At 40.9% G+C, this 25,354-nt stretch overlaps 1 protein-coding gene across 1 annotated transcript in view; it reads left to right on the top strand.

The window, feature by feature from the left end:
* Positions 1-25,354, top strand: part of LOC309407560 (BEN domain-containing protein 5) — a gene marked incomplete at its 5' end in the record, with an annotated part of 952,618 nt that overhangs the window by 780,362 nt on the left and 146,902 nt on the right. The window contains one exon of the mRNA XM_082003109.1: positions 8,508-8,619. Within this exon, the coding sequence (XP_081859235.1) occupies positions 8,508-8,619 (112 nt within the window). The remainder of the gene's footprint in view (positions 1-8,507; positions 8,620-25,354) is intronic.

The following is a 25,354-nucleotide window of genomic DNA, read 5'->3' as shown; positions in this document are numbered from 1 at the left end:
TAATATATCCCCATCACTGTAGCACCAAATTACTTCATAATCCTTCATGTATTTCCTCTCAAAACACCATAGAGGTTTGATAATATAATTATTTTTACAAAAGAAGAATTGAGGCATTGCAATTTTTCCCTACATTGCATAAGAGGTCATAACAGTCTCATGTTGTTGCCCTAAGTAAACAGTGTCATTTTCCCTTCACCTGTAAGATTATGAGACCTGGGGTTTTTTTCAGGATTTTCTGTACAGTTGATAAATTTTTCACTTGGTGGTAGTAGAGGGACTTTGTATTGGAGTGCCTGGCTAATGGACATAGCCCTGACTCTAACTTTTGATGAAAATTATACATGCTGACTAATGAAGCAGGGGTAGGCTGCTTGCAGGCAATGTGTATGGGTTGAGTAATGCAGTGCAGAGACAATAAAAGGGGCCTTCTCTCCCACCAACCCTAAATAGATGGATACTTATGTATCCAAAAAGTCATTTGCAAACTGAACAAGTTAACAGACATGGCAAGACTATGCAGGAATACAATCAATATTCTGGCTGTGTATGCGAGTGAGAAATACCTAAGCGCGATAGAGCGTGTTAGCAAACATAGTTATAAAAGGAAGACAGCAATCGTGCTCTCTGGTGCCAGGCAGTTAAAGCCTGCTAGTTAGTATTCAGCCAGCAGTTTGCCAGTCCTGTGTTGCTTTTCTGTTTGCTATCTCGTCAGAATAGCGCACACCTTCTTGACAGTTTTGGTATCAAGTCAAACCCTCACTTCAGGATATCAAAGAGGAAAAGGCTTTGTGATGATGGAGATGGATGACTTCTGGCTGAGTTTTGGTATGACCTATTGAGAATGTGTGTGCAGCATCACTGCCTTTACATAGTGATGTCCTGGATGCAAATAGTCTGGTAGCTTGTAATGTAGTGGAGTAATGATTTAATCCTATTCAGGAGAGTAAATGCAATAACAGGTACAGTGCTAACCCTAACCACCACATATTAGAGCAGGTTCTCAGACACAGCAGCAGTACTGGGATCCAAAACCAAGCTGAGTGAAAGCCATGGCTGAATTAAGGTATAACTGAAAAACACTCAAAACCCATTCATGATCCAGTAACATCTTACCATTTTATAGTAACCTCCGACTGTCCTAATTCCACAAAAGTGGATGTTTCTAATATTCTATCCACTCACATCGCCATTTTGGGATCAGATTTGGAGAAGCCTTGAGCACAGTCAGCTTAAGCTCAAATCAGAGTATGTTAGATGGCAAACATGTAACATGCTATATAAATCTAAGTTCTCTTAAACAAAACTGCTGTTCTTGGCCTCTCGGATACAGTGCCCCAAATTAGCGGGCATCTCTTATATAAGTCACTTTTTGTCTGAATTGCTCTTTTTACGAATTGGGGACAACGTGCTCCCCTCTTGTATCAGTGCTGTTGGGAAAATTAGTCCATCAGTGTTTATAAAGTAGTTGTTTCCTGCAGTGCTAAGCACTTTAGAAAAGCCATGAAGAACTGAATAGCTCTGTCCTCAGAGCAGGCTTTGAGTAGCATGCACTAAGCAGGAGCCTAGGGCTGCATGTTGAACAATAAGGAAAAGCCAAAATATTGAATAATCTTCTCATTAATGAACAGTGTTGATCCTGTGCACAGAATAAAGCAAGAGCTTTATTGTAGAAAAACACCCTGTGCTCCTGTAGTTAAAGGCTGTGTCATAATAATGACAGACACAGGGCTGAATGAAGGTGGTATGCATCTGTGCAGCTGTGGCATACCCAAACTTTGAAGAGCTTGACTTTGTGACATTAAGGTTGGCTCCTTTGACTGCAGCTTTGTGTGTGTAATAAGCCTGATAGTAAGCGCTGAACCATCTTTTGGGGGTGTTCATATAATGCCAGTCTATAGGGAACATGACACTACTTTTAAAGAACACCTGCCTGTCTGAAGGGAAAGGTTTGTAAGGAGACGGGATTAGGGTACTGTGTGGAAGTGTGAGGTAGACTGGGCAGGGGACCCTAGAGGTCATTGACCTGTTGACAGCACTCAGAGGTGGAAGTCCAGTAAATTAAGCACATATGAAGTTAAAATTATCTTTCCCAGTGGTTTACAACTTGTGATCCATGAGTTGCAGGTGTCTTTTGAACTATATCACAAAAGAAAGTTCATGTAATACTGCATTATGGTCTATATATGTGAAATTTCTGAAGGGTCAATGCCTGCAGTGGAAATCTTTGGGGATCCAAAAGTTGGAAAGAAACCCACTGTCTGCTGTGTTCCTCTCGTTAAATCAATGATATGTTTGGGTTTTGAAAAGGCCAAACAATGAATCAGGCTTTAAAATGGAAGAACTGTGGGTGTTCTCAGTAACTTGGTTAAAGCATCTGGGTGTGCAAGATTGATGTGCCAGTGTGAGTCAGCATGCAGCTGGGAGTGGGAGTCCGGAGAACACCTTCCGGGGCAGGACAGATGAGACCCGCTCCTGCAGAGCATTCATTTGGAGAAATCCACACGTGGGGCCAGACGTGTGCTTCCTATGTGAGAACTTTGCTAAACTGTGACTTGCTTCCCAGGGCATGAGCTAGAAACCCTGTCCCTTGAAAAAAACAAAAATTGGACTGGGCACCGTGCAGGAAAATGTGCAGGGGGGGATGAGTGCTATGCTAGCCGCAGGGATGAGCTATACTAGTGATAGGATCTTACCATCTTACAACCCAGGCACACTCAGAGGGTGTGATTCTCCGAACTGCGGGATGGGTTTTTATTTCCAGCACTCTGCTTCATGCCCAGGAATCCTTCTGGCATTACTGAGGACCTGAGGTGTGTAGGGAGAGTTAAAAACTGGAATTGAGATATATCCTGAAGATCAGAGAAGGGAGTCTGCCCGTGTCAGGTGGGGATGTGTGTTCTCCTTGGTGCGTATGTCTGTAACGCCTATTACCAGCTCTGAGAAATACATGTATTCATCAGAAGGAGAAAATATCCCTTTGTGTTTATTCTTATTTAACATTGTTTACACAGAAAATGGAGAAACACATCTTTAACCGTCATGTACTGTTTAAAATTATGTCAGTACACCATGCAGTGCTCATTCTGTAAACATCTACTCCACCATGTGGTCTCTGGGAGCTAATGCTGTTCTGCTCTGTATGGCCACTTGTGTTCTGCCTGGAGCACACTGCAGTGGTTATGGTAAATAGCCTTTGTGAAGGTTTCCAGAGCTCTAAATTAAAAATGCAGAAAGCTGGGGAGGGGGAGAGAGAGTTGGGAGGGTGGATTCTCTGTAGCTGGAGTGTTAGGATGTCTTGCTATCTAATTGCCTTAGAACATGTGGGCTTGAATGAACCCTCTTTAATGAATAAAAGGCAAATGCACAAACTGCAAACCCCAAGCACCCAAATGGTGAAATGCACACTAATGAAGACTCTGACTTCAATGGCAGGTGTAGAGTTGATTTGTAAAATGTCGTGAATATAACAGGTTTAAAATTATATTTTTATTAAAAGAAGCAAGTCTTCCATGTGTTCCCCTTGTATTTGCTCTCTCATACTGCACACCTACTCTTCCTGCATGATATTGCAGGCTGCAGTCTCACAGCAGTTTCTTGCTATAACTCTTGCTTCGAAGAAGTGCAACAATAGAGACCAATTACCCTCTGTCTCCACTCTTATTGCAATAAGGCTGAGGAAAAAAAGAAGTGAGTGCACACACATCCCCCCCCCTTTTCAATTTCAAATTCTAACCCTGTTGGTAGTGCCATTTGTGGATTTGAACTCCCTGGCTTTGTGCGCAGTATTATCTGGAGATTCACCTGGTACTGATCCAATGAACCAACGCAACCTTACAAAGCTGAAGGGAAGAGTGTAGACTTCTCTTTGTAATAAATCATATGCCATGAAAAAGGATTTCTTTAACTCCTTTCCCCCATTATTCTCCATATCTCACCTTGTGGAAATGGGTCTGTTAGTGACTGACTTAGACTCACATAGTAGGAAAAATGAACAGGGGGAGGGAGAACTGCAAGTGAAAGGAAGGCAGAGTTCCTGGAGGTTTCTGTAACTTGGAGATTCCACAAAGAAGAGGCACAACTTGAAAGAATAGGAAGCAGCCCTAAAAATAAACCCAACATAGGGCTTGATAATAAACCTTCTTTAGTTTTAGAAAGGGACAAGGCTGTTTTCATTAAAGCAGCTGCATAAGAAATCCTTAAAACCAGTGATGAGTTAAGCCCCCAGAAACAAGGAGGTTCTGTCCAGATAATTGCCCAGCCAGCTGAATGCTGATCTGAACATCTTTTGGTTTTACTGAGTTGAGCTGGTAACCTCTTGAGATCTGGCTGTCTCCCAAGTAGGGAGGGATGAATACTGCAAAATGTTTCAGTTTCCATTTCAATTTTGAAACTCATTTGCTTTGACTGAATTTGCACTGTGTTTATGTAAATTTACAAACACTGTAATAAATTTATCTACTTATAGAAAACAGAAATTTTAGAGAAAGGCTGGAGAACATTTGTGAAACACAAATTCTAATTCAACAGGAATAGTCACTGAACCCAATTTAAATGTACATTCAATCACAAAGCAGAAACACAGTATGTGGTCTGTATATGTAGCAAACCCTAAGAAGCATAATCCAAAATTCAAACAATTGTTAACAGCTTAAATATTTTAAATTGCATACATGTCATTTTTTGTGGCAGCAATGACTATGTGACACACAACCCAGGTTTTTGCTGTATGAATGAAGAAGGCAATCAGGTAATAGTAGCAGTTTGCTACTTTGCTTGCTGTAGAAAGTTCACCTACTTCTGATTATACTTTTTTCTAACCTACGAACGTCTGTGCCAGCATGTCATTGTTATCTGTCTCTGTGACAATCTTACCTGCCACATTTATAAAAGCATTCATGGGCATGGCCATTAAACCTCATGGAATGGGGGATTCTCCAGTGCCCTTGCTCTGGAAATGTTCACCTGCTCCAACTCTCACTAATTTTGAAGCTGCTTTTGTCTTCCGTTGCACCTCTCAGAGTCTGTAGTGTCTCCTGTTTTGCTCTCCTCTATAAGCCCTCTCAAAGATCATCCTTAAACAGTCCTTTGATATAATTTAGCATTTTTTCCCCTTGTTAATTTTGTACTGAACACATTAGTTTATTTACTGCACAAAATAAGCCTAATCTGTATAGGACAGATTTGGAGGCCCTTTCTACATCTGGGGAACACTTACAGTCACATGAGGAACCGTACTGAAGCCAGTGACAATACTTGCAGTCTGAGTAAGAGCTGTTCTTAAATATTGAAAGATCTGTATTACATTGGAACACAGTTGTTTCCCATCGTAGAGCTGCTGTTTCCAGAGTATACCTACATTTCTACTTTAGCCTACCCAGTGCTTGAAGCAGCAGGTAAACAGTTAAACAGGTAAACAGTTAAGCAATGGAAGTAGCAAGCAATGTGTACTAGAAATTAGCTGGTTTAAGATTGGTAGGGGAAATTAGAAAACAAGTGCAAGATGCAATTTTTAAGTTATCCTGTTCAAGTTCTTGCATTGGAAGTATTAGCCACAAGGGACATCACATCATCTGGGAATAAGACAATATAATGAATGCAGGATCTGTAATAGGCATGTGGGAGACTCTTACCGTGTGTTTTGGTCATGTCCTGATATACGTGAGCTTTGGGAGACAGTTCTACATGTAATAGAGTCAATAATCAAATCTGAAGTACCAAGGAACACAACTTGATGTTTCCTTAGAGAGACCACAAGTTTGCAACAGATGAGTAAAGAGAGAATGTGGTAGATACAAATTTGTCTTTAGGCAAAAAGGAAAGAAAAGAGACTTAAAAACGGGGTGGGGGAAGAAAATTTAACACTGTTCCCAGACTGGAAAGAAATAGTAATGCCTACACCAGAAATTTAATTAATTGTTGTTACATTGATAAAGATGTGATATACCACATCAAAGACTAGCTAAATGATATTTGGAAATTAATTTGGGTTCCTATTAAATAGAGCTCAGAGGAGCTTCCCAAATGAATAACTTGTTTGTCAAGCATTGATTCCTTCTGTTTATAAAGTCTTCTCAAGTAAAGACAACTGTTTTCAACTGTTCCTGTTGCTTGAAATGAACTGTGAGATTCATCACTAACCAGACATTCATGGCAAATCCAAATATTGCAAGTTGCAATGCCTTAGTATCTTACAGAAATTAGGTATTGCTTACTTCTGTTCACTAGAGGGATGACATATAAAGTTATCTAAAAAGTCCCAAACCCCGAATTTAATATTGGCAATCCATGTTTGCATTTAAAATTTGCTTTTGGTGGTCTGTAGCTTGGCCACTTCAATGTGTTTTGGAGATTATGGAGAACATAATGGAATCATAATATACTTGTTTTCTGTAGTGTTATTAGTTTTAAATATTCTTAAACCAAAATGTAAATGGGACACATTAACTGTATAAGGGGATGTGATTTCAGGTTCTGATATCTTAAAGTCATCCTGTAGATGGAACATACTGTTTTCTTGGGAACTGTACCAAAATTCAGTAAGACTTACGATAATCACCACAGTTTCTGCATCTGTTAAATGAAAAACTCATTCCTGTGATTCTGCTCTTATACCAGTTTTATCCCAGTGTAATTCTACCTATGTCTCTGGAAGTATTTCTGATTTTATATTAATGTCTGTGAGTTCAATAGAAGATAGGATTTAGTAGAACTGAGGGGAGAGAGGTTATGTGAAGACAAAAAAAGATAGAGAAATCTTATATAATGTGTTTTGCTTTATAGTGGGATGGAGACAACTTTCCGAGTTGTCTGTGAAACTGTAGCTGTTGGAGTGTCCAGAGAAGAAATCCACCTGTTCTTTAAACAGGCAGACAAGTAACCACCAAGACAAGGAGGTAGCTTTCTCCACCACAGTGAGCCATCCGGCTCATCTGTACGCCGAGTCAGCAGTGACGGAGTTGCAGAGCTGTCAGTTGGGTGTTTGAACTCGCAGACAGCATAGTGGCTGCGTTGTCTAAGGTCAAGGAGCAAGGCAGCTCCTGCTTGCTTAGATTCCCATAAGAATTCTTACAGCAGAATGTCCTGTTAACTTTGTATTTTTGTTTCATAGGAAAATGTTCATTCATTATTTTTGGAAATTAATTTAATCCTCTGGTTTCATTCCCTCACTTTTCTTAGCATTTCTTAGCATTTCATCACTCTTTCCTAGTTTTTATTTGGGTTTGATGTATGCAATCATTTGTTTCAGCTGTGACAGAAGTGAGGCATTTTCCTTTCTTTTTGCAATTAAACTTATGTTTTTCAGTCATGAGATTCTTAGAATTTTTCTTGAAGGATAGTGCTACTGGAGTAAACCTCTATTGTTTGCATAGCTGTGTTTAAAAGATTAAGGCTGAACAGACATTCTCATAACAGACCAGGGATCAATGAAAGCTCTTCTTTTCTCAAGAAGCTTTAACACTTAGCAGTGAGGTTGATTTTTTCGTATGTGTGTTTGTTTTAAATATAGAGGAAGTTGCATCTGGGCTTTTATTATTTGTGTGGTATTTCATAGAATTCCTGAGCAAGATCTACCCAAGGTCCACTGGTCCCAAGCTCAGCTTGAAACGACAGAAGGGACTTCTCTGACGGCTTGTATCTGTGGCCACAGATTGTCCAGGGGATCTCTGTGGTAGACAAGGGACATTATTTCCCTTGCCTATTTGTGCCACTTCCATCTTTTTAATTTATTCTGTGTTCTCTCTGCCAACAGCCCATTGAGTTTCAATGGGACTTCACAAAGAATGGGATATTACTCCATGGGACTGGAAGCAGCAGAATCAAACTCAAGACAATATACTGAGAGGGATGAGTCAGGGCAGGAAGGAGAAGGCAAGGTGGCATACATGCTTCAACGCCCACAAGATTTCATGGCCAATAAGCATTTTAACTTAGTGTCTTGGTTGGCTAACTTTTGTGCAGGCAATCGTAGGAGGGGAAGAGACTGAGGCCCTGGGTTAGTGGAACAGTTACATTCATGCTCTAAATCCTTTAAGCACATACTTAATGGCCATTGATTTCAATGCTTTTAACAGCTTTGCTAAGTCAAGTCCTGACTGGGGGCAAAGTAAAGGCCTAGTAGTGCAGTTTATGAATCATCCTCGTAGCTATAGACCCCGAGCTAGAGCATGGAAGAGAAGGGACCCTTGAAGGCCAAGCAGGCTCTTCCAGTGCCAGCGTGGCAAGCTGGCAAAAGGCAAAGGATAGAGTGAGCATATGCGGTGTGGAGGGGCAGAAGGCTGAATGACCAAAGATGTTTCAGTTGATACTCCGCTGTTCACATTATTTCTAAAAGTGGACATTGCTGCAGGCTTTCCTCAGGGGAGCATTTATTGTTGCTTTTTTCCATGAGAATAACTTGTTTAAATACATAAGCTGCAGAATATAGCCCTAATTCTGCAGCTGAAGCCAGAAGAGGCTGCAACCCACATATGCCCTTTGTGTGTGATGTTTTTTTGTGTGTGCAGGTGCTCCCTGATGGGGTTTGATTTAAACCGGCACTGGGCAAATCCATCTCCTTGGGCTCATCCCACACTGCACGGAGTGAAACGGCTCATCATAGAGATGTACAACAATCCGGTGAGTGGGCAAAGGCGATATCAGAACAGCCACTTGTTGAGGTACCGACTCTCCCGCTGCGGGGTTGTGCAAGATGCCAGTAACTCTGACGTAGCTTAATCCAGATCTTGCCAAATCTTATTTTGGCAAACCAAAATAAAAGAGAAATAAGAAAACACCACCCCCACTGCATGAGATCAGGGACCATTTGCGTCTTTTGTCACAGGATGCATCAGAGTGGAGAGAGCAAGTGAAATGAAGTTCAGCTCGGATTAAACATGGAATAATTCTGAAAGCAGAGCCTAAATTCAATCGAGCTGCTCTCATGATGTCCTGAGCTGTATTCAAAACAGCAGGCCCCCCAAATTGAATTACTGAATGGCATTGATGTTTAATCCAGAGCGCCGGCAGGGGTTGCTATGTAGCATGCAGAGCGGGAGGGGGATAATATTTGCAAATATTATATAAACACACACGCACACACTCCTGCTCACTCAGAGAAGCAGAGGTGTTCTTGAAGGTGAAATCTTAGCTAATCAAAGGAGATGGATTGCAGAGAATATGGAGAAGAGGACTGGGAGGGAGGCAGACAGCTATTGAATGTTTGACATCAAAGCGCAGAAGGATTATTGAACGTAGCACCTAAGAAAAACTGCTGAACAAAGATGGAGATGGGTAGGAAAAAATCACTACCAAAAAAATAAGATGAGATTTTGTAAATGATTTTTTTGTCTGTATGGAATTCCTCGTATTTGTTCTTTCTTTTTACTTCCCCTTATGGAGATACATTTGGATCTTTAATTCCCTGAAGTTTTGCTATTTTTTTTTTTCTTTCTATTAGTGTGAAAAAGGACCTGGTTTGCCTTGCTAATAAAGAAAGAGGATTCTTACCCCTGGCTACATCATGTATAGGATAAGAGCTCCTTTAATTTAACTCCTGGTTCTCCCAGTACATCTTAATTAGACTTTTTCTTTTCCAGATAGTAACAATACCTGTATGGAAGGGGTTTTAGGTACAAGGAGGATAGGTTAATAGATAAGGTCCTTATACATGGAGTGGAATCCAATTGCATGGAAAATATTTTCTTAGGCTGCTAATTGTTTGGCACAGAATTTGTCTTTGAATGGTGTTTGTGCAGCACCTAGCACTGTGCCTAAGCCCTGCTGTATTATAGTGATGATGATGGAAATTAAAGAAAGGAGCTTTACAGCCAGCCTGGTCTTTCCTCTGTTTCCTACCCCAAATAGCAAGACAGTTTCCCTTCTAGATGACGGAGAGAGCACGCAGGCTGCCTTGTCTGAGAACAAAGTTTGTTTCCAAGAATAAAGAGGTCCTTAAGCATTACAAGAAAGTTGGGTGTAGGGGAATGCTTCTAGCTAGTAAAACAACAAACCCTGGCACTATTAGAAGTCACTGTCAGTAAAATAAAGCTATTCTTGGGGGCAGGGGGGAAATGCTTTTCAGCTTTGTCCCATTTCTGGGAAGCTTTGGAAAGCTGGTAGTTTCCAGCTGCCCTGTGTGTGAAGAATGCATTTATTTGCTGTGGTGGCTAAAATGAAAAATCAAAAGAAATGTTCGGTCAGAGTTGGTCTGAAATGGAAATCTTTTTTTTCCTCCATTTCTCTTTCCTACCCCTCCCCGGTGATCAACCTGAGAGAACCAGTTCCAGTCCATTTCCTTCTGAGGGAAAACAAAAGGAGCCTTTTGAACACAAATGCAACATTTCATTTTTTCCTGGTTTCAGCTGGGATAGAGTTAATTTTCAGGGTTTTTGTTTTTCTTTTTTATTACTATTTAGGAGTCTTTTTTTTTGGATTAAACTACCAGCAAAGTTCATGTGGCTCTTCAGAGTTTCATTTCTCAGTGAATTAGCTACTCACCAAAAAATCTTCTTGTCTGGTTTTATCATGCTCTAGTCAATACCAGCCTTTTTGATAGACCCTCAGCAATACAATGCAGTATAAGGAATTATTGTTTTTTTCAGGCAAGACCAGATTCTTAGTCACTCTGATCCAACTAATATTTGTAGGAACAGACACAATATCCAAAGTTCTGGGACAAAAGGGGAAGACTTGCCAGCTGCCTCAGCAGGCATGGGACCTTACGTGTGCTGTTCTGCTTTAGCAGTGACTGGTTTTATTAAGTACTTGAGATAAAAAACTCACCCCTCCCCTCCTGACAGAGTGCCAGAATAAAAACCTGCTTTGAATCACTTCAGGCTGCTAAAGACTTTAAGTACTGTCCAGGTGCCAAGTGTAACTTTTAGATGAGTAACGCATGACAGATGGTTGGCTGTACGCATAGGTGAACCAGTTGCAGGGGGGCTGTTGTCAAACTGCACCAGATCAGGGATTAAGCATTTGAACATGTTGGTTCTGCCACCCTCTTCTCACCTGAAGTCTCCCAGCACTGGGGAATACGAAATGAAATAAAAAGCAAAGTAAGGTTCCCTGCAAAATAATGTCATAAAAAATAACCTTCATCCCTCCCATTCTAGGCAAGATCTGCCATGAGGAGCTGCCCACAAGAGATTGGATTGTTGAAAGCAGAGGAAGTTCAGCTTCATGTTGCTATTGCAGAATGGCTCAGTGCAGGCCTTTTAGATGTATTCATTCCCTTAAATCATTTAAGGAAAATTAGCTGCCATAAGAGCATAAAAACACATTTTAAATATTACTGTATAGGAGGATTTTTCTTCTGCTGCTGCAGTATGGAAGATAAGCTGTTTCCTTTGAAAAAAGTTCATTCTGGAGGGGGAGGATGACTGACACAGAAATGAGTGAAGTGGGTATGAAGCGCACACACAATGCGATAGCTACAGTGATTCCAGCACTGAATGGTCCAAGACTAAGTGCTTACAGTAGCTACTATATAAAAATAAACCAAAGCACCTGTGGTTCTCTGTTCTTCTGGGTTTTACAAAGTGTGCTTATTTTATTTTTAAAATGTTTCAAATTCCATAATGACCATATCATCTTTAGGAGGGAGTAGATGGGTCAAGAAATCAGAGAATAGGAAGCTTTTGATCTCCATGTCACTGATTTTGAAACAATCACTCCTGATGGTAAGTCACTGTCATTGTGTTGGCCTATCTGAAGTGAGGGGATATTCTCAACTGTTTCTAGTGGTGTCAGTCTTGCAGATGAGACTGAAGTGACAGACTTGCTTTTCTAGATAATGTGTTGTTGACTGAAGATATTTCTGTCCTTCAGTATCTTTCCCTGCCCAAATGCCAGACATTCACTACCTTCCCACTTCTCCACCAGATTATACAAGTAGATGGTTCCCCTGTTCATGCTGGAGCAGGTTAGCAGAATTAGCTCAGAAGATGAATGAATTGTTTAAACCAAGTCCACTGACTTTTGTCTGACGTACATCAAAGGATGCTGATATGAGCTGTTCCAACAGATGAACTGTGGGGCCAGGAAGTTCTGCTTGGGCATGATAGCATACTTCGTGTAGAGAGTTCTTTGGAGAATGAATGTCTAGGTAAGGAATCTAATAAAGCATATATGCGCAGCTACCTTTAAGCAAGTGAACAATCTGACTGAATTCAGCAGTATTCCTTGTGTGCTTATGGTTAAGCAGGTGCCTAAATGTTTTGGACTGGGGATCAAGTGCTCAGTACTGGCAAGATCAGGATATGGATGGTCTATGGAGATCAAACAGTCCTTATCTCTGGGATAAAATGAAACCTCAGAGACAGAGAGAGCAGAAGAACTGCTTGATTGTTGGACAGGTCTCCTGTGGCCATCCATCGCTTTTCCCGACAAGCAAATGCACTCTTTAAAACTGATTTAATGAGTGAACTTAGGTAGTGTGTTCAGTGTCAGCTCAGTCCCCTTGAGTATGTGCATTGTATTATGGTCTTTAATCATAGGGGCTCATGTTATTCTCTCAGTTAGACCCCTGCCTCACTGAGTTCTCCAAATGGAAAATTTTCACATAACAAGGAGCTATTCAGTGTTTTGTTTTAGCTTCAGTGTTCATTGTGCAGCCCTGTCCTGTATTTACTGTGTGCTATTCAGACCCTGCTTTGAGGATAGAATTGTTATTCTAGACAGGGCTTTTTTATTTTGCTCGTTGCTATAACCTGAGAGCATTTCAGAAGTGTTGATTATTTTGGGGGGACCCCTGTGAGACAAATACATTATCCTTGTATGGATAGGATACAGAGGAAGAGACAGTTATGATCAAAGTACCTCTCATTTGAGATAGGTAAGTTAAGATGCTTGGGATCAGGTTTGTTTCATGTCATTCACCAAGGCTTGAAAGTTCACTGTCACTGTCTCATTTCTACCTCTTCCTTCTCCAGGGAAGATTGGGATAGACTATTTCCGTCATTTGGAGTTCTTAGGACCTAGAAAACAAGGAATAGGCAGTGACTGACTGCTTGGGAAGAATCTGTTTCAAGTGATTTGCCCCCCCCCAAATGAAAATGCAGAGATGGGATGCAGTGCTCCCAGGCACTCTCATTGCAACACTGTACTTTGTCTTCTTGCATCCGTCTTCTATTCTGCCTGTTTTTCACCTCCTGTTGTCATTGAAGCCAGAGTCCTACATGCAAATGATTCCTATGTTAGACACTATTCACCATGTGCCCTAAGTGAGCTGGAGACCTGACCAAAAAGAAAAGAAACCACAAACATACCCTCCTAGGGTGTGCTCATTAATTGTCATCTCCTTTGTAATACACACATATGGCAAAGTCCTAAATGATTTCTGCATAGACAACCTTTCTGTTTCCATTTCTGACTTTGGAGGGCTTGATGTTGCAGCCTTTACATACTTCCAATACTATTCCAGGTGAAAGTTTTCATTGATTCAAAGCAAAACATACAGATGAAATGAAGCCCCAGCATGCTGAAATCTGAGTCATCAGCTGGGCTGGAACTTTTACATCCACCACATAGACATCTGCCACCAGAGCTGATGAATTAACTGATAGAGGATGACAATCTGCTATTGCTCTGGACTGGCATGAGGGAAAGAGACACTTTGCCTGTGGGCTTTGTGGATATCTACTGACAACAGAATTAGTAATAAGAAAGGATGAGTAAATGTAATAATGCAGCGGGGGGGGGGATATTTAAAGTTGAATGACTCATTTTATGGTTTTGAGAAGGTTTTTTAAGATCACATGTGTAGGCTTAGACTTGAACATAAGCATATGTTTCCAATCTTCCTGTCTCTAGGGAGCCCTTGTTTTTGATCCAGGTAGGCTTGGGTGTGCAAGCAGTAAGACTACAGATGAATTAACATTTGTCTGATAAGTCAATGTAACTCTGGATTCATTGGTAGGTGACTACATTCCTCTCCATAAAGAGAATATATCTACTTTCTTCCAAACATACTGAAAATACACTCCTCTGGTTTTGTGTTATCTATCTCTAGACCCTTCTTTAGAGGCAGATGGATATCCTCCGCTAGAGTTGGCTCCCCTCAGTACATCATGAACCTTTACTACTGCAGGAAGACAGTAGAGATAGCCTGGCCTGGGGAAAAGGCCTGAGCTGATCTCTGAGTTCCAGCTTGTTGCCTTCTCTGCTGATAAACCCAGATACTAGAAACCAGGTGAGGTTGAATGTTGAGTGGTATATGAAGCAGGCTAGTGTAGCCAGTTGAAGGGAAACACGTTCTCTCCCTGACAATCTGTAAGTCATTACAGTTGACTTTATTACTCAGCTAAGCAGTTTCTCTAGGTTTTCCCATCATCATTGCCAAAGGGTACAGCCTCAGCCCTCCCCTGTACTCACAGCCTTTCTTTTCACCTTCTATTTCTCCCATTCTGGTACTGAGCTGTTCATCCCTGTCATGAGACTACACATGTTCTTATCACTCCAGGCCACTCCCCATCGCTTTCAAAGATGTAATTCAGATGTTAATACTTGACGTAGGCTTTTAGTCGCTGCCCTTCTGCATGCTGCTCTGACTGGTGTTATATTCAGACATTGTTTAGACTGGTGACAGTCAATGCTGTTCAGCCTACTTCTTTGCTAGGCCTTCAGTAGCAGCATCTAGAGCGTACTGTCGAAGACAGTAGTTTTGACTGTGCAGGAGCCATGTTCAAAGTGTGACAATGTGGGAGTGCACCATGTGCTGCACATCCAACCCCCGACTTTATTATCCTGAATTTTTGTAGTGTTGAAAATCGGGATCTTTTTTTTCCAGTGTCTCTGGTTATAAAGGCAGCGCTGTACTTTGAGGGAAGCACTCTTCTTCCATGGAAAACTAGGTCACAAAGTGAAGACTTAGAAACCTGTAACTGATATTTTAGAGCTTGAAACTATCCCTAATGGCAACATTGCTTTAGTGACCTCCCATCCTCTTTGCCTTTGGCAGTGCTACATTCTTCACCGGAAAACTCCACTTTAAGAAAAATGCTGCTGGTCACCAAGATGCATGTACTTTGCTGGAGTGTGACATAAATTTTATTTTTGTCAGTCCTGCAAACTGTGTCAATCTTAGAGGCTCTACTTCCACTCGTCTTGTGAAATGATGTTATTAATATTATCATCAATGTGATACTGGAGAGTTGACAAAGTGTAACAACAGATCTTGCAAGGGTTTCACATCACAATTGTACACTTAGTCTTCTTATACTATAAGCCCACCAGTAGTATTATCTAATCTAACATTTGAATGACTGGAAGCAATTGTTTTCTGTTCAAAAATTCTTCTTTTCCCTCATCATTTCCCCTGCTCCTGTTATAAATTGGAGCAGCAGAGTGGAACATATCTCACTGGAAAATTATAAGCTGATTGTCATTCCAGCTGAAGCCAGTTTGGATGTTAATAAATGTTTGGTAGGGCTGTGGGTTGGGGTTTGGTATTGCTCAGAAATCAGCTGGAGCCAAACAAATCAACTGAGGTCTGCATCATCTGGTATATGGAGTCATAACAGATTAACACAGGGTAATGAGATCTGTAGCATAACATGCTACCTGGCTCCATTTTGCAGTTAGCAGAGCTCTTAGACCTCCTTCCCCAGCTACACAACACAACAGTAATGAATAATCATTGTTAACACAGTATTGAATTTTAACAACCTAGTAGGAGGTGATGTTCAGATAGTCCCTCAGATATCCTGGGTTGTCATTTGTACCTGATGGTTTTCACTCAGACATCAAAACAGCTATCAGGCATAATTTTTTGCCAATAATTCTCAGCCTAATATAGTGCGTGTTATTCTGAGGTCTTCTCAGGCAAAAGGGCCAACATGCTGCCTCTTATTTCTCTTCTCCTGAAATTAGAAGAGATATTACCTCTTCTTAAGCAGTATGTGTTCAACTGTGGTAACCCCGTGGTGATATTTGTGTTTGTGCCAGTTTGTTGACATCGTAGAACTGCCCCATACCGCTTCTATCTTGCAAGTCACAGAATCACAGAATCACTAGGTTGGAAAGGACCTTTAAGATCATCAAGTCCAACCATTAATCCAGCGCCACCATGTCCCCTAAACCATGCCCTGAAGCGCCACATCCACACGTTTTTTGAGCACTTCCAGAGATGGCGACTCCACCACCTCCCTGGGCAGCCTGTTCCAATGCCTGACCACCCTCTCAGTGAAGAAATTTTTCCTAATATCCAATCTAAACCTCCCCTGGCGCAACTTGAGGCCATTTCCTCTTGTCCTATCACTAGTTACTTGGGAGAAGAGACCAACACCCTCGTCGCCACAACCCCCTTTCAGGTAGTTGTAGAGCGCGATAAGGTCTCCTCTCAGCCTCCTCTTCTCCAGACTAAACAACCCCAGTTCCCTCAGCCGCTCCTCATAAGACTTGTGCTCCAGACCCCTCACCAGCTTCGTTGCCCTTCTCTGGACACGCTCCAGCACCTCAGCATCCTTCTTGTAGTGAGGGGCCCAAAACTGAACACAGTATTCAAGGTGCGGCCTCACCAGTGCCGAGTACAGGGGCACAATCACAGAATCACAGAATCACAGAATCACAGAATCACTAGGTTGGAAAGGACCTTTAAGATCATCAAGTCCAACCATTAATCCAGAACCACCATGTCCCCTAAACCATGTCCTGAAGCGCCACATCCACACGTTTTTTGAACACTTCCAGGAATGGCGACTCCACCACCTCCCTGGGCAGCCTGCTCCAATGCCTGACCACCCTCTCAGTGAAGAAATTTTTCCTAATATCCAATCTAAACCTCCCCTGGCGCAACTTGAGGCCATTTCCTCTTGTCCTATCACTAGTTACTTGGGAGAAGAGACCAACACCCTCATCGCCACAACCCCCTTTCAGGTAGTTGTAGAGAGCGATAAGGTCTCCCCTCAGCCTCCTCTTCTCCAGACTAAACAACCCCAGTTCCCTCAGCCGCTCCTCATAAGACATGTGCTCCAGACCCCTCACCAGCTTCGTTGCCCTTCTCTGGACACGCTCCAGCACCTCAACATCCTTCTTGTAGTGAGGGGCCCAAAACTGAACACAGTATTCAAGGTGCGGCCTCACCAGTGCCGAGTACAGGGGCACAATCACTTCCCTGCTCCTGCTGGCCACACTATTCCTGATACAGGCCAGGATGCTGTTGGCCTTCTTGGCCACCTGGGCACACTGCCGGCTCATATTCAGCCGGCTGTCAACCAGCACCCCCAGGTCCCTTTCCGCCGGGCTGCTCTCCAGCCACTCCTCCCCAAGCCTGTAGCATTGCATGGGGTTGTTGTGGCCAAAGTGCAGGACCCTGCACTTGGCCTTATTAAACCTCATACAGTTGGCCTCTGCCCATCGATCCAGCCTGTCCAGATCCCTCTGCAGAGCCCTCCTACCCTCCAGCAGATCAACACTCCCACTCAGCTTGGTGTCATCTGCAAACTTACTGAGGGAGCACTCGATCCCCTCATCCAGATCATCTATAAAGATATTGAACAAGACTGGTCCCAGAACCGAGCCCTGGGGAACACCACTCGTGACCGGCCGCCAGCCGGATTTAACGCCATTCACCACAACTCTCTGGGCTCGGCCATCCAGCCAGTTCCTCACCCAGCGAAGAGTAAACCCATCTAAGCCTCGAGCCGCCAGTTTCTCCAGGAGAAAAGTCCCTATTGACTGAAGCGTAACTTTTTAGTATTGCAAATATCATACTTATTTCACTTCTCTGTTGAACAAAAAACAGTAGTAAGAGAAACCTTTGTATCACTGGTGCTGGGGCACAATTTAACAATGTGATGTACAGATCGGTGTCTGATTCTGTAGCTTTTGCTAGTAGGTGCTTAGGATTTTGACTCTCTTTCCCACCTTACTGTTGGGCTAGCATAGTAAGAGTTACTAATGCTTTAGCTAATATACTTCATATAGACTGTTTAAAAGTATTTCCATTAAACTCTTCCCGTTGTTAAATATGAATACACTGGGTATCTGCTGACAGAAATAAATGTGATGCGCATGATGAGTTTGTTAGCTGTGGTATTTTCTGATAAGCAGTCCTGTGGGAGTGAGTAGCAGTTCAGAAGAATTCCTCAGTTTCTTTCACTCAATTTTAACAAATCTACTTCCACTTTGTTCTGGAGTAAACATGCTTTCTTGATCAACTGATATATTCTATATATCTGCTTGGTAAAGCAGCTTCTGATCTTAGCAGCTTGTGATCTTAGCACCTTCCTTCCCACGGTCCTTTGAACACACGCAATGTTATGAGAAACTTACTAGCAGCAGAGCTAGTTTGCCACTAGAATAGATTATTTACAGGAGGTGTTGAATCTTTAGGACTGGAGGGTTCTATGACAGCTATTTATTGGGAAAGGTTCAGATAAATTCCCTTTTGAGGCAGTCGGATAGACTCAATAAGCTCTACAGATTCCGCTCACATCTCCAATTAATCTATGATCTTTGCCCCTTCTCTTTGTTTTGTTTTCAACATGTACACTCCCTACATGTATATCTTCATATATATAAATGTATATATATTAACATGAATATAAAATTTCTCTGGTAACATCTTAGCAATCATTGACACCATTAGATAAAGACCCACCTGGAACTGTGAACTCCTTCTTAAAGTGATAGCTGTGGAAGGGGAGTGCTGTTCAGGCCATCTTCTGCTAATAGCCTTATTTTTTGCAAAGGTGCGGGGAATTACCCAGTCACATTTCATCTAAACTAGACAGGCTTTTTGGTTTGTTTTATTTTGTTTTGATCACACTGACATGTTCATAATCTAGCTCTGAATGATGCTCCACTATACTTTTGTCAAATAGTCTAGACTCTACAGGTCATACATCTACATCTACCAAATCTGTCTCTTTTTGGACTCAATCTGCTAATTGTATCATCGTAGTGGTAGCCTCTGACACAGGTAGAATCATTAAGGTTGGAAAAGACCTCTAAGATCATAAAAAATGATAAAAGCATCTCCCAGAGAAGAATGAAACATTTTAATCCCAGAGACTAGATCCAAAACCATTGTTTGTTTCAACACAATGATGGTCCGTATTTGTTTGTACCTGAGCGGCTGTTCTCCATTACACTCAAACACTGTAGACAAATTAATGTGTGCTTCACTATCATATATCTAGTTAAGTACCCCTTTAGTTAATTCTTTCCGTTTCTCAAATGTATTAATATTTGCATCCTGTGACTTGGGGTATCTGTGCAATAGCATTTGCAGGTTGCTGCTCTAAACATTTAAATCAGGCATATGTTTGGGTGTTTTTTCTGTAGTTCACCATTCTGAGAAGTCTTTGTACTGCTGTTTTTTGTTTGGGGCAGATGTGTTAGTTATGACCTCTACTTTGCAGTGATCCACTGTACACCTTATGTTTTCCTCCAGGTGTTTTATTGCTATCACATGGAACTTGCGTTGTTGCTTTCTTCATTTTAGCTCAGCAGCTCTGTCTCTTTCCACAGGGCCTTTAGTCAAACTCCTCTCTTTTACCTTGGATCAAAATATCATCCATCAAAGCTTTAGTATCCTCCCTACCATCAAAACATGGTTATATTTTCCTGGGACATGCCTAGGGGGCTGAACACAACTCAGATATCCCTCTGGGGAAATAGTGTCTCCTAAAATAGTTTTTTGAAGATGTACAGCCATGTTCTCTATTTTTCTAGGGCATCAGCCAGCACCCTGCTGATGAATCACAGCCACCTCTTCAAAGAATTTACCCCTTGTCAATGGAGGAAAATATTCCCTTTATATAATACACACATTTTTTTCTTGGTCTGAGTGTACAAGAGAGGTTCAATATGGATTCTTTTCTCACTTGCTTGCATCTTCTTTCTGCTTCTACTTTCTGTGATTCTTACAGCTGTGATGTTATCAAATTCCTCTTTTAGTAATTGCATTGGGGGGAGAGGCTTTTTTATTTTAAGTAGCATTAATCAGGGAGTGGCTGACATGTTCAATGTGGTGTTGAGAGTTTCCCTGAGTCTGGGAGACATGTTTAAGCTCCTCCTCAGGAATTCTGATTTCATGTTTCTCCTTCCCTTCTCTGTTTTTCAGTGAGACACAGGGTTTGAGATATCTTTTTTTTTTTTTATCCACTTATGAAAAATCCCTCCTTTGCTTCTGCTGCTCTCCCAAGTGCTTCTATAAACTGGGTCAGAGTCAAGGTCACTGACAAGTCTGCTTCATTCTATGGTTGCATTTGAACTGATGAGCACTGAGAAGAATGAGCTCCTGAGCAATAGAGCAGTCAATTCCAGCTGGCTCTCGCAAGAGCTTCTTAGAGATGGGGCTTCTCACAGGATGCAAGTGGAAATGCCTGGAATGAGCTGATCCATTTTATTTTTCCTACTTCAGACAGCATTGGGAACATGCCCTTTGTTCATGTAGCTCAATTTTCCGCCTGGGATTGCATTTGCCTTTTAAGACACAGGGGCAAAGTCACTGCCAGGGCTTTTTTATTTAATACAAAAGAGCTCTTAGTATTCAAAAATGATTTACAGACAGCTGGCCAAGTGTTTGACCTAACTATGTCTGTTCATGCTATTCTACTGGTGCAAGATAGCTGTAATAGAGGCTTACCCAGCCAGTGGACAATTAGCCCAACGTATGCAATGAAGATGGGTAAAGTGAAATACTGATTTTTAAATGAGGGTATTGACATAATAGCATCTCAATCAGTGAGCACTGGAATAGCAGTGTAAAATTACTCATGAATAACAGAGGAAAGCAAGCCAGTGGAGGAGTGACATTATAGTTAAAAGAAAGCTCAGAAGCAAAAAAGGGAAAAGAAAAAAAGTGGGGGAGGCAGAATCATATCAACAAGTACTGAACAATCTCACAATCTCTATGCATTAAAATTTCATGCCAAAATGGGATGGTAACAGTAAATATCTTTATAATGGCATGCTCAGACTTACCAAAGAAGCAGTGAGGACTCAAAGAATGTAATGACAGGGATGGATTAAGTGTCATGATCAAATGTGATGTAGAAGCTGCATCTATACACTTTAAAAATGACGTCTTCTTGAAGCAAGAAATCAGAGAACCCAAAAGAGAAGACTAGATTTTTTTATTTATCCCTGAGCAAGGATTAAGTCTTGATTGAAGATATAACTGTCAAAGAATCATTCTGTAATAATAAATTTATTATTACTGGTAGAGTGCGAAAGCCAAAAAGTTTTTAGATTGGCACACACTTATGAAAGGGGACCAACACAAACTGAAAGAAAACTAAAAGTAGTAGCTAAAAGGAAAAAACAGAACAAAATAACACTTTCAGGTGACATGGCAGCTATATAAAATCACCATTGTAGGAACGCATTTTTGCAGCTTTACCATTAGAGAGTAAGCATATTACCCCTATTTGAAAAACTCTGCAACTTTATAAAAGGTCGCATGAAAAGTTAGCAAAGGGGATTACTAGACTGAAGGCGGCCATTAGCATTAAAAGGACACCCTTTGAAGTCTTGCCCAAATGAACTAAGGGAAAAAACCCAGTATGCTCTGGCAAGTTAAATGCAAAACCATAATAATAGAGGACAAAAACAATTTTGAAGAATAACTTGCTAAAGGCATAAAAACTAATAATAAAAACTTTTTCAAACACATCAGAGGCAAGAAGCCTGCCTGAAGGTCTATAAGGTTGATAGATGATCAAGATGTAAAAGAAGTGCTCAAGGAAAATAAGGTCTTTGCAGAAAAGCTAAATGAATTATTTGCTTTGGTGTTCACTGTGAGGACCCTAGAGGGAATTCCCAAATTAGAGCCGCTCTTTATAAGGGACAAGTCAGATAACATGGATAACAGCGGTTTAATGGTACGTATCATTTTGGAAGATGAATTTGTACCTCGTACATCTGTTAGCCTTTTTTGGATTACTTGACAAACACAAAGATAAAGGCAATCCACTACCTGTTGCATATTTTGAATTTCTGAAAAGCTTTGGCAAAGTTGCTAACCAAATGGTTTTAAAGAAATTAAGAATCCAAGTTGTCATTGGATATGTCATCTGATCCTTCCTTAGGATTAAAGACAAATGAAGTTAAAAGTGAGTTTTCACATCGGGTGAAATTTACATGTGCAGATTGCTTGGGATTATTCAAAATATTCATAAATTATTCAGAAAAAAGAATGAATGGATTTTGCTGATGGTGTACAATTATTTGGTGCAGTCAAAGAATCTTATGATACTGAGTGATAAAATGGCAGATGAAGTCCAGTGTCACTAAATGCAAAGACACTTGTGTGTCTTTGTGATGAAGAGGGAGGGAAGTCAAGTCAAAGAAGCAGACAATAAAAATCCCAGTGCCAGTTAGTAATATAATACCACTTGGGAAAGAAGCTCATGAGATGGCTTTCAAAATACCCTATCAATGATCAGGTGTGCTCAAGAAGGCAAAGATGTGTTAGATTCATCACTATGGTATTTCATATGTTTACCTGTATCTTGGGAAAAGTGTACAATTCTGACAACCCTATCTCAGAAACAACTGAATAAGGATTTTCTAGAGAAGGGTAAAGAAGAAAGAAACCAAGAAGTTTGAAATTATTTGTGCATGACAGATGTTTATATAGCATAGGCCCTCAAGCTTGGAAGAGATATTTGAGGAGGGATAAATTAGTTTAAAAAGAAAAAAATCAAATATATGAAAGTTATCAGTAACATAGAAACAAGAAGTAATCTGTCAAAGGCTATTAAAGCTGTCCCTGGAGTTGAGATATCTAGAAGCTGCCAAAAATAGGGATGCTATTACTTGGGGAGGCATTGTTTGTATTTGTGTTTTTGCTTGCATTGTTTTCTTAAACATCCTCTGCTGCCCACATCCAGGGATGTCTGTACGGCCACTCTTAGATGAGTTCCTGCATGGCAAAGAACACAGCTTCTGCTATGGTCCTCTGGCAGTCCCTGTACTATTCCCAGAACAACATAGAAGAGGGTGGATGTATGGTGGCTGGATTGGGACTATCAGTTTTATGGGCAAACAATAGTATTTGTTCTGCCTAAAAGAAAGCTTTGTTCTTCCCTTCTGATTATCCTGTGTACCTCTGCATTCCTGTAATCATGGTGCTCGAGGCTACCTGAACCTTGGTGGAGGTAGTATGCAGTGCCATACAGTATCACTAAATTGCCAAAAAAAGATGTGAAACTGTATTTTGAACGGTAAGAGGAAAGCCTACAAACTATATGATTTCCCTTGATAAAAGGGAATTATCCTCAGTGGAGGCCACTATATTGTCTTTGTGACAATGCACAAAAGTATAGGCTAGGTCCCTGGATTTCTTGGCATATCTCATTCCAATATAGTAATCCTAAATAATCCTGTAGATTGGATTTTCCACTGCTTATTTTCATCTTGTGCCTATTTTACTGTGTCATCCAGAGCCTCGGTGTGAGAACAGGAATCCTGTAAGAAGGACACAGCAGCTGCCTAACAGCTTAAAGAAAGGTATAGTAACTAATGGATCCAATGGGGATATTTTAGGCAGATAGGCTTTAGTTACAGAGTGGATGACTAGAGCTGAAAGAATAATACTGTTGCTCTTTTGAAAAGTATAAAAGATATCCTTTATGATTTCAAGTTGCCAGGATATTTGCCTTTTTGAAAACTCATCCTGTGAGAATTATAGTGAAGCACAGCTGCTTCCAGAGTTATTATTTTTCTTAAACCTGAAAAACTGCACTTTTAGACTCATAGGCATCAAAAATAGCTTAATGCCAGTAGCATTACTAGCTGGATTTTGCAGGCAGCAACCCTGCAGTTTTGCATATGTTTTCTTGATCTAGAGCCCAGTTTAAGCCGTTGAATGGGGTCTGTGTCTATAATGTTCCCTAAGTGCTATTATGCAAAGAGATTGCGTATTTGAATCATTAATCAGTCTCTGGATGGCTGCAAGTTCTTATATTTCGTGGCTGGTTTTCATGATGTATGTGACCTATTCATAGTGTTGCTCAAGCTGCACTGAAACAAGACTTAATTCTTAGTCTTGTTCAAACTTTTCTGCTGACAAGCTTCACTAGTATATGCCTAGAAACTATCTATCTCCAACCCAGAGGACCACTATATGCAAAACTGCTGGAAAATTTCCTCAGACAAGAAAACTATGTTAGTAGCTTAACTCTTTCAAGTCAGAATAGACAGCTGTTTCCTATATGGATGCGTTCAGTCATCTTTTCAGAATCTGATTACTAATATGCCTTGTGAAAAATCCAATTATAGTTAATGTGTTAATTAGCAGAAGTTTAATTTTCTTCTTGTCAGGAGATACAGCATGATGTTGGAATTTTACAGCATCAAAGTTAGCAATGGTCCCTGTCTTATAAGTATTTTGAAAGGTTCTACTTGCTGTCTTCTGCAGTGCTGACACCAGTGGATCAATAGGTTTTTAAAACCAGACAGGAATCACTGTGATAATCTAGTCTGACTTACAAAGCACTAAATATCATCCATCATGGTTTACCTAAATGGGCATCAAAATCTGAGCTTCCCCAACTTCTGGTGGTTTAGCTGTTAGAGAGAATGACTGATCTGAAAGAGCTTAGAGGGTTTATCTCACAAGAGCATCTGGAATATCAAATCTTTCTCCAAATATCTTCAAAACACCATCCCTATGCTGGTAAGGTTGTTAAGATTTTTTTTTTTAACTTTTTTTAAAAAATGAATTATTTCCTTTTCTCTTCAGTATATCTACCTTCTGGGAACTGACATATAGGAACCTGCAATGTAGAGCAGGATTACTGAGAGGGCTCACTTTGATGGCCTGAGCTGCAGAATCTGAACATCCTTCATGCAGTAAGTCTGCCTGAGTGTGCAGAAAGTCGGGGGTACTCCAACATGTATGCTGCCTCCTTCATTTCTGTTGGAGTTGCTCTTGTTCCAGGGTGACTCCTTTAGAGACAATGCTGATAATTATTTCATTATTTCTCAAAATGCGGTAAGAGGAGGAGGAAGGATCGCATTACAAGGACTGATAACCCTTGGTTCACATAAATGTATGTCTGGGAGAAACAGAGGGTTGCCTGAGTGTAAACAGCAAAATCTAAGTTAAGATGAACACACGCCATGGAGCGTTTGCAACAGGGAGGAGAAGTGAACAATGCACTTAATATTGCTGAAAATGGAACTCTGCAAAATAATTTGCATGCAAAGTTAGTAAAGCAAGTACAGCTTTGGTCCCTCTTTCATCATGGCATTTTGGTCTGGTTTACCTTTTTTATGTGTTGATGTGCAGATTTTGGTGGGGTTTTTTTGGTGGTTTTGATGCTTTTGCTCAATTAATAACACTGCAGAAAATGTAATGCTACTAATGTTACCATTTTGTTGTGTTAAATAGGTTGTTGCTTTAAATGTTTTTATTTAT

This window comes from Phaethon aethereus, assembly GCF_964289735.1.
Source record: "Phaethon aethereus genome assembly, chromosome: 8".
Classification (NCBI taxonomy): domain Eukaryota; kingdom Metazoa; phylum Chordata; class Aves; order Phaethontiformes; family Phaethontidae; genus Phaethon; species Phaethon aethereus.
Note: the sequence above shows the minus strand (reverse complement) of the source record. Positions and strands in the feature narration are given on the sequence as shown.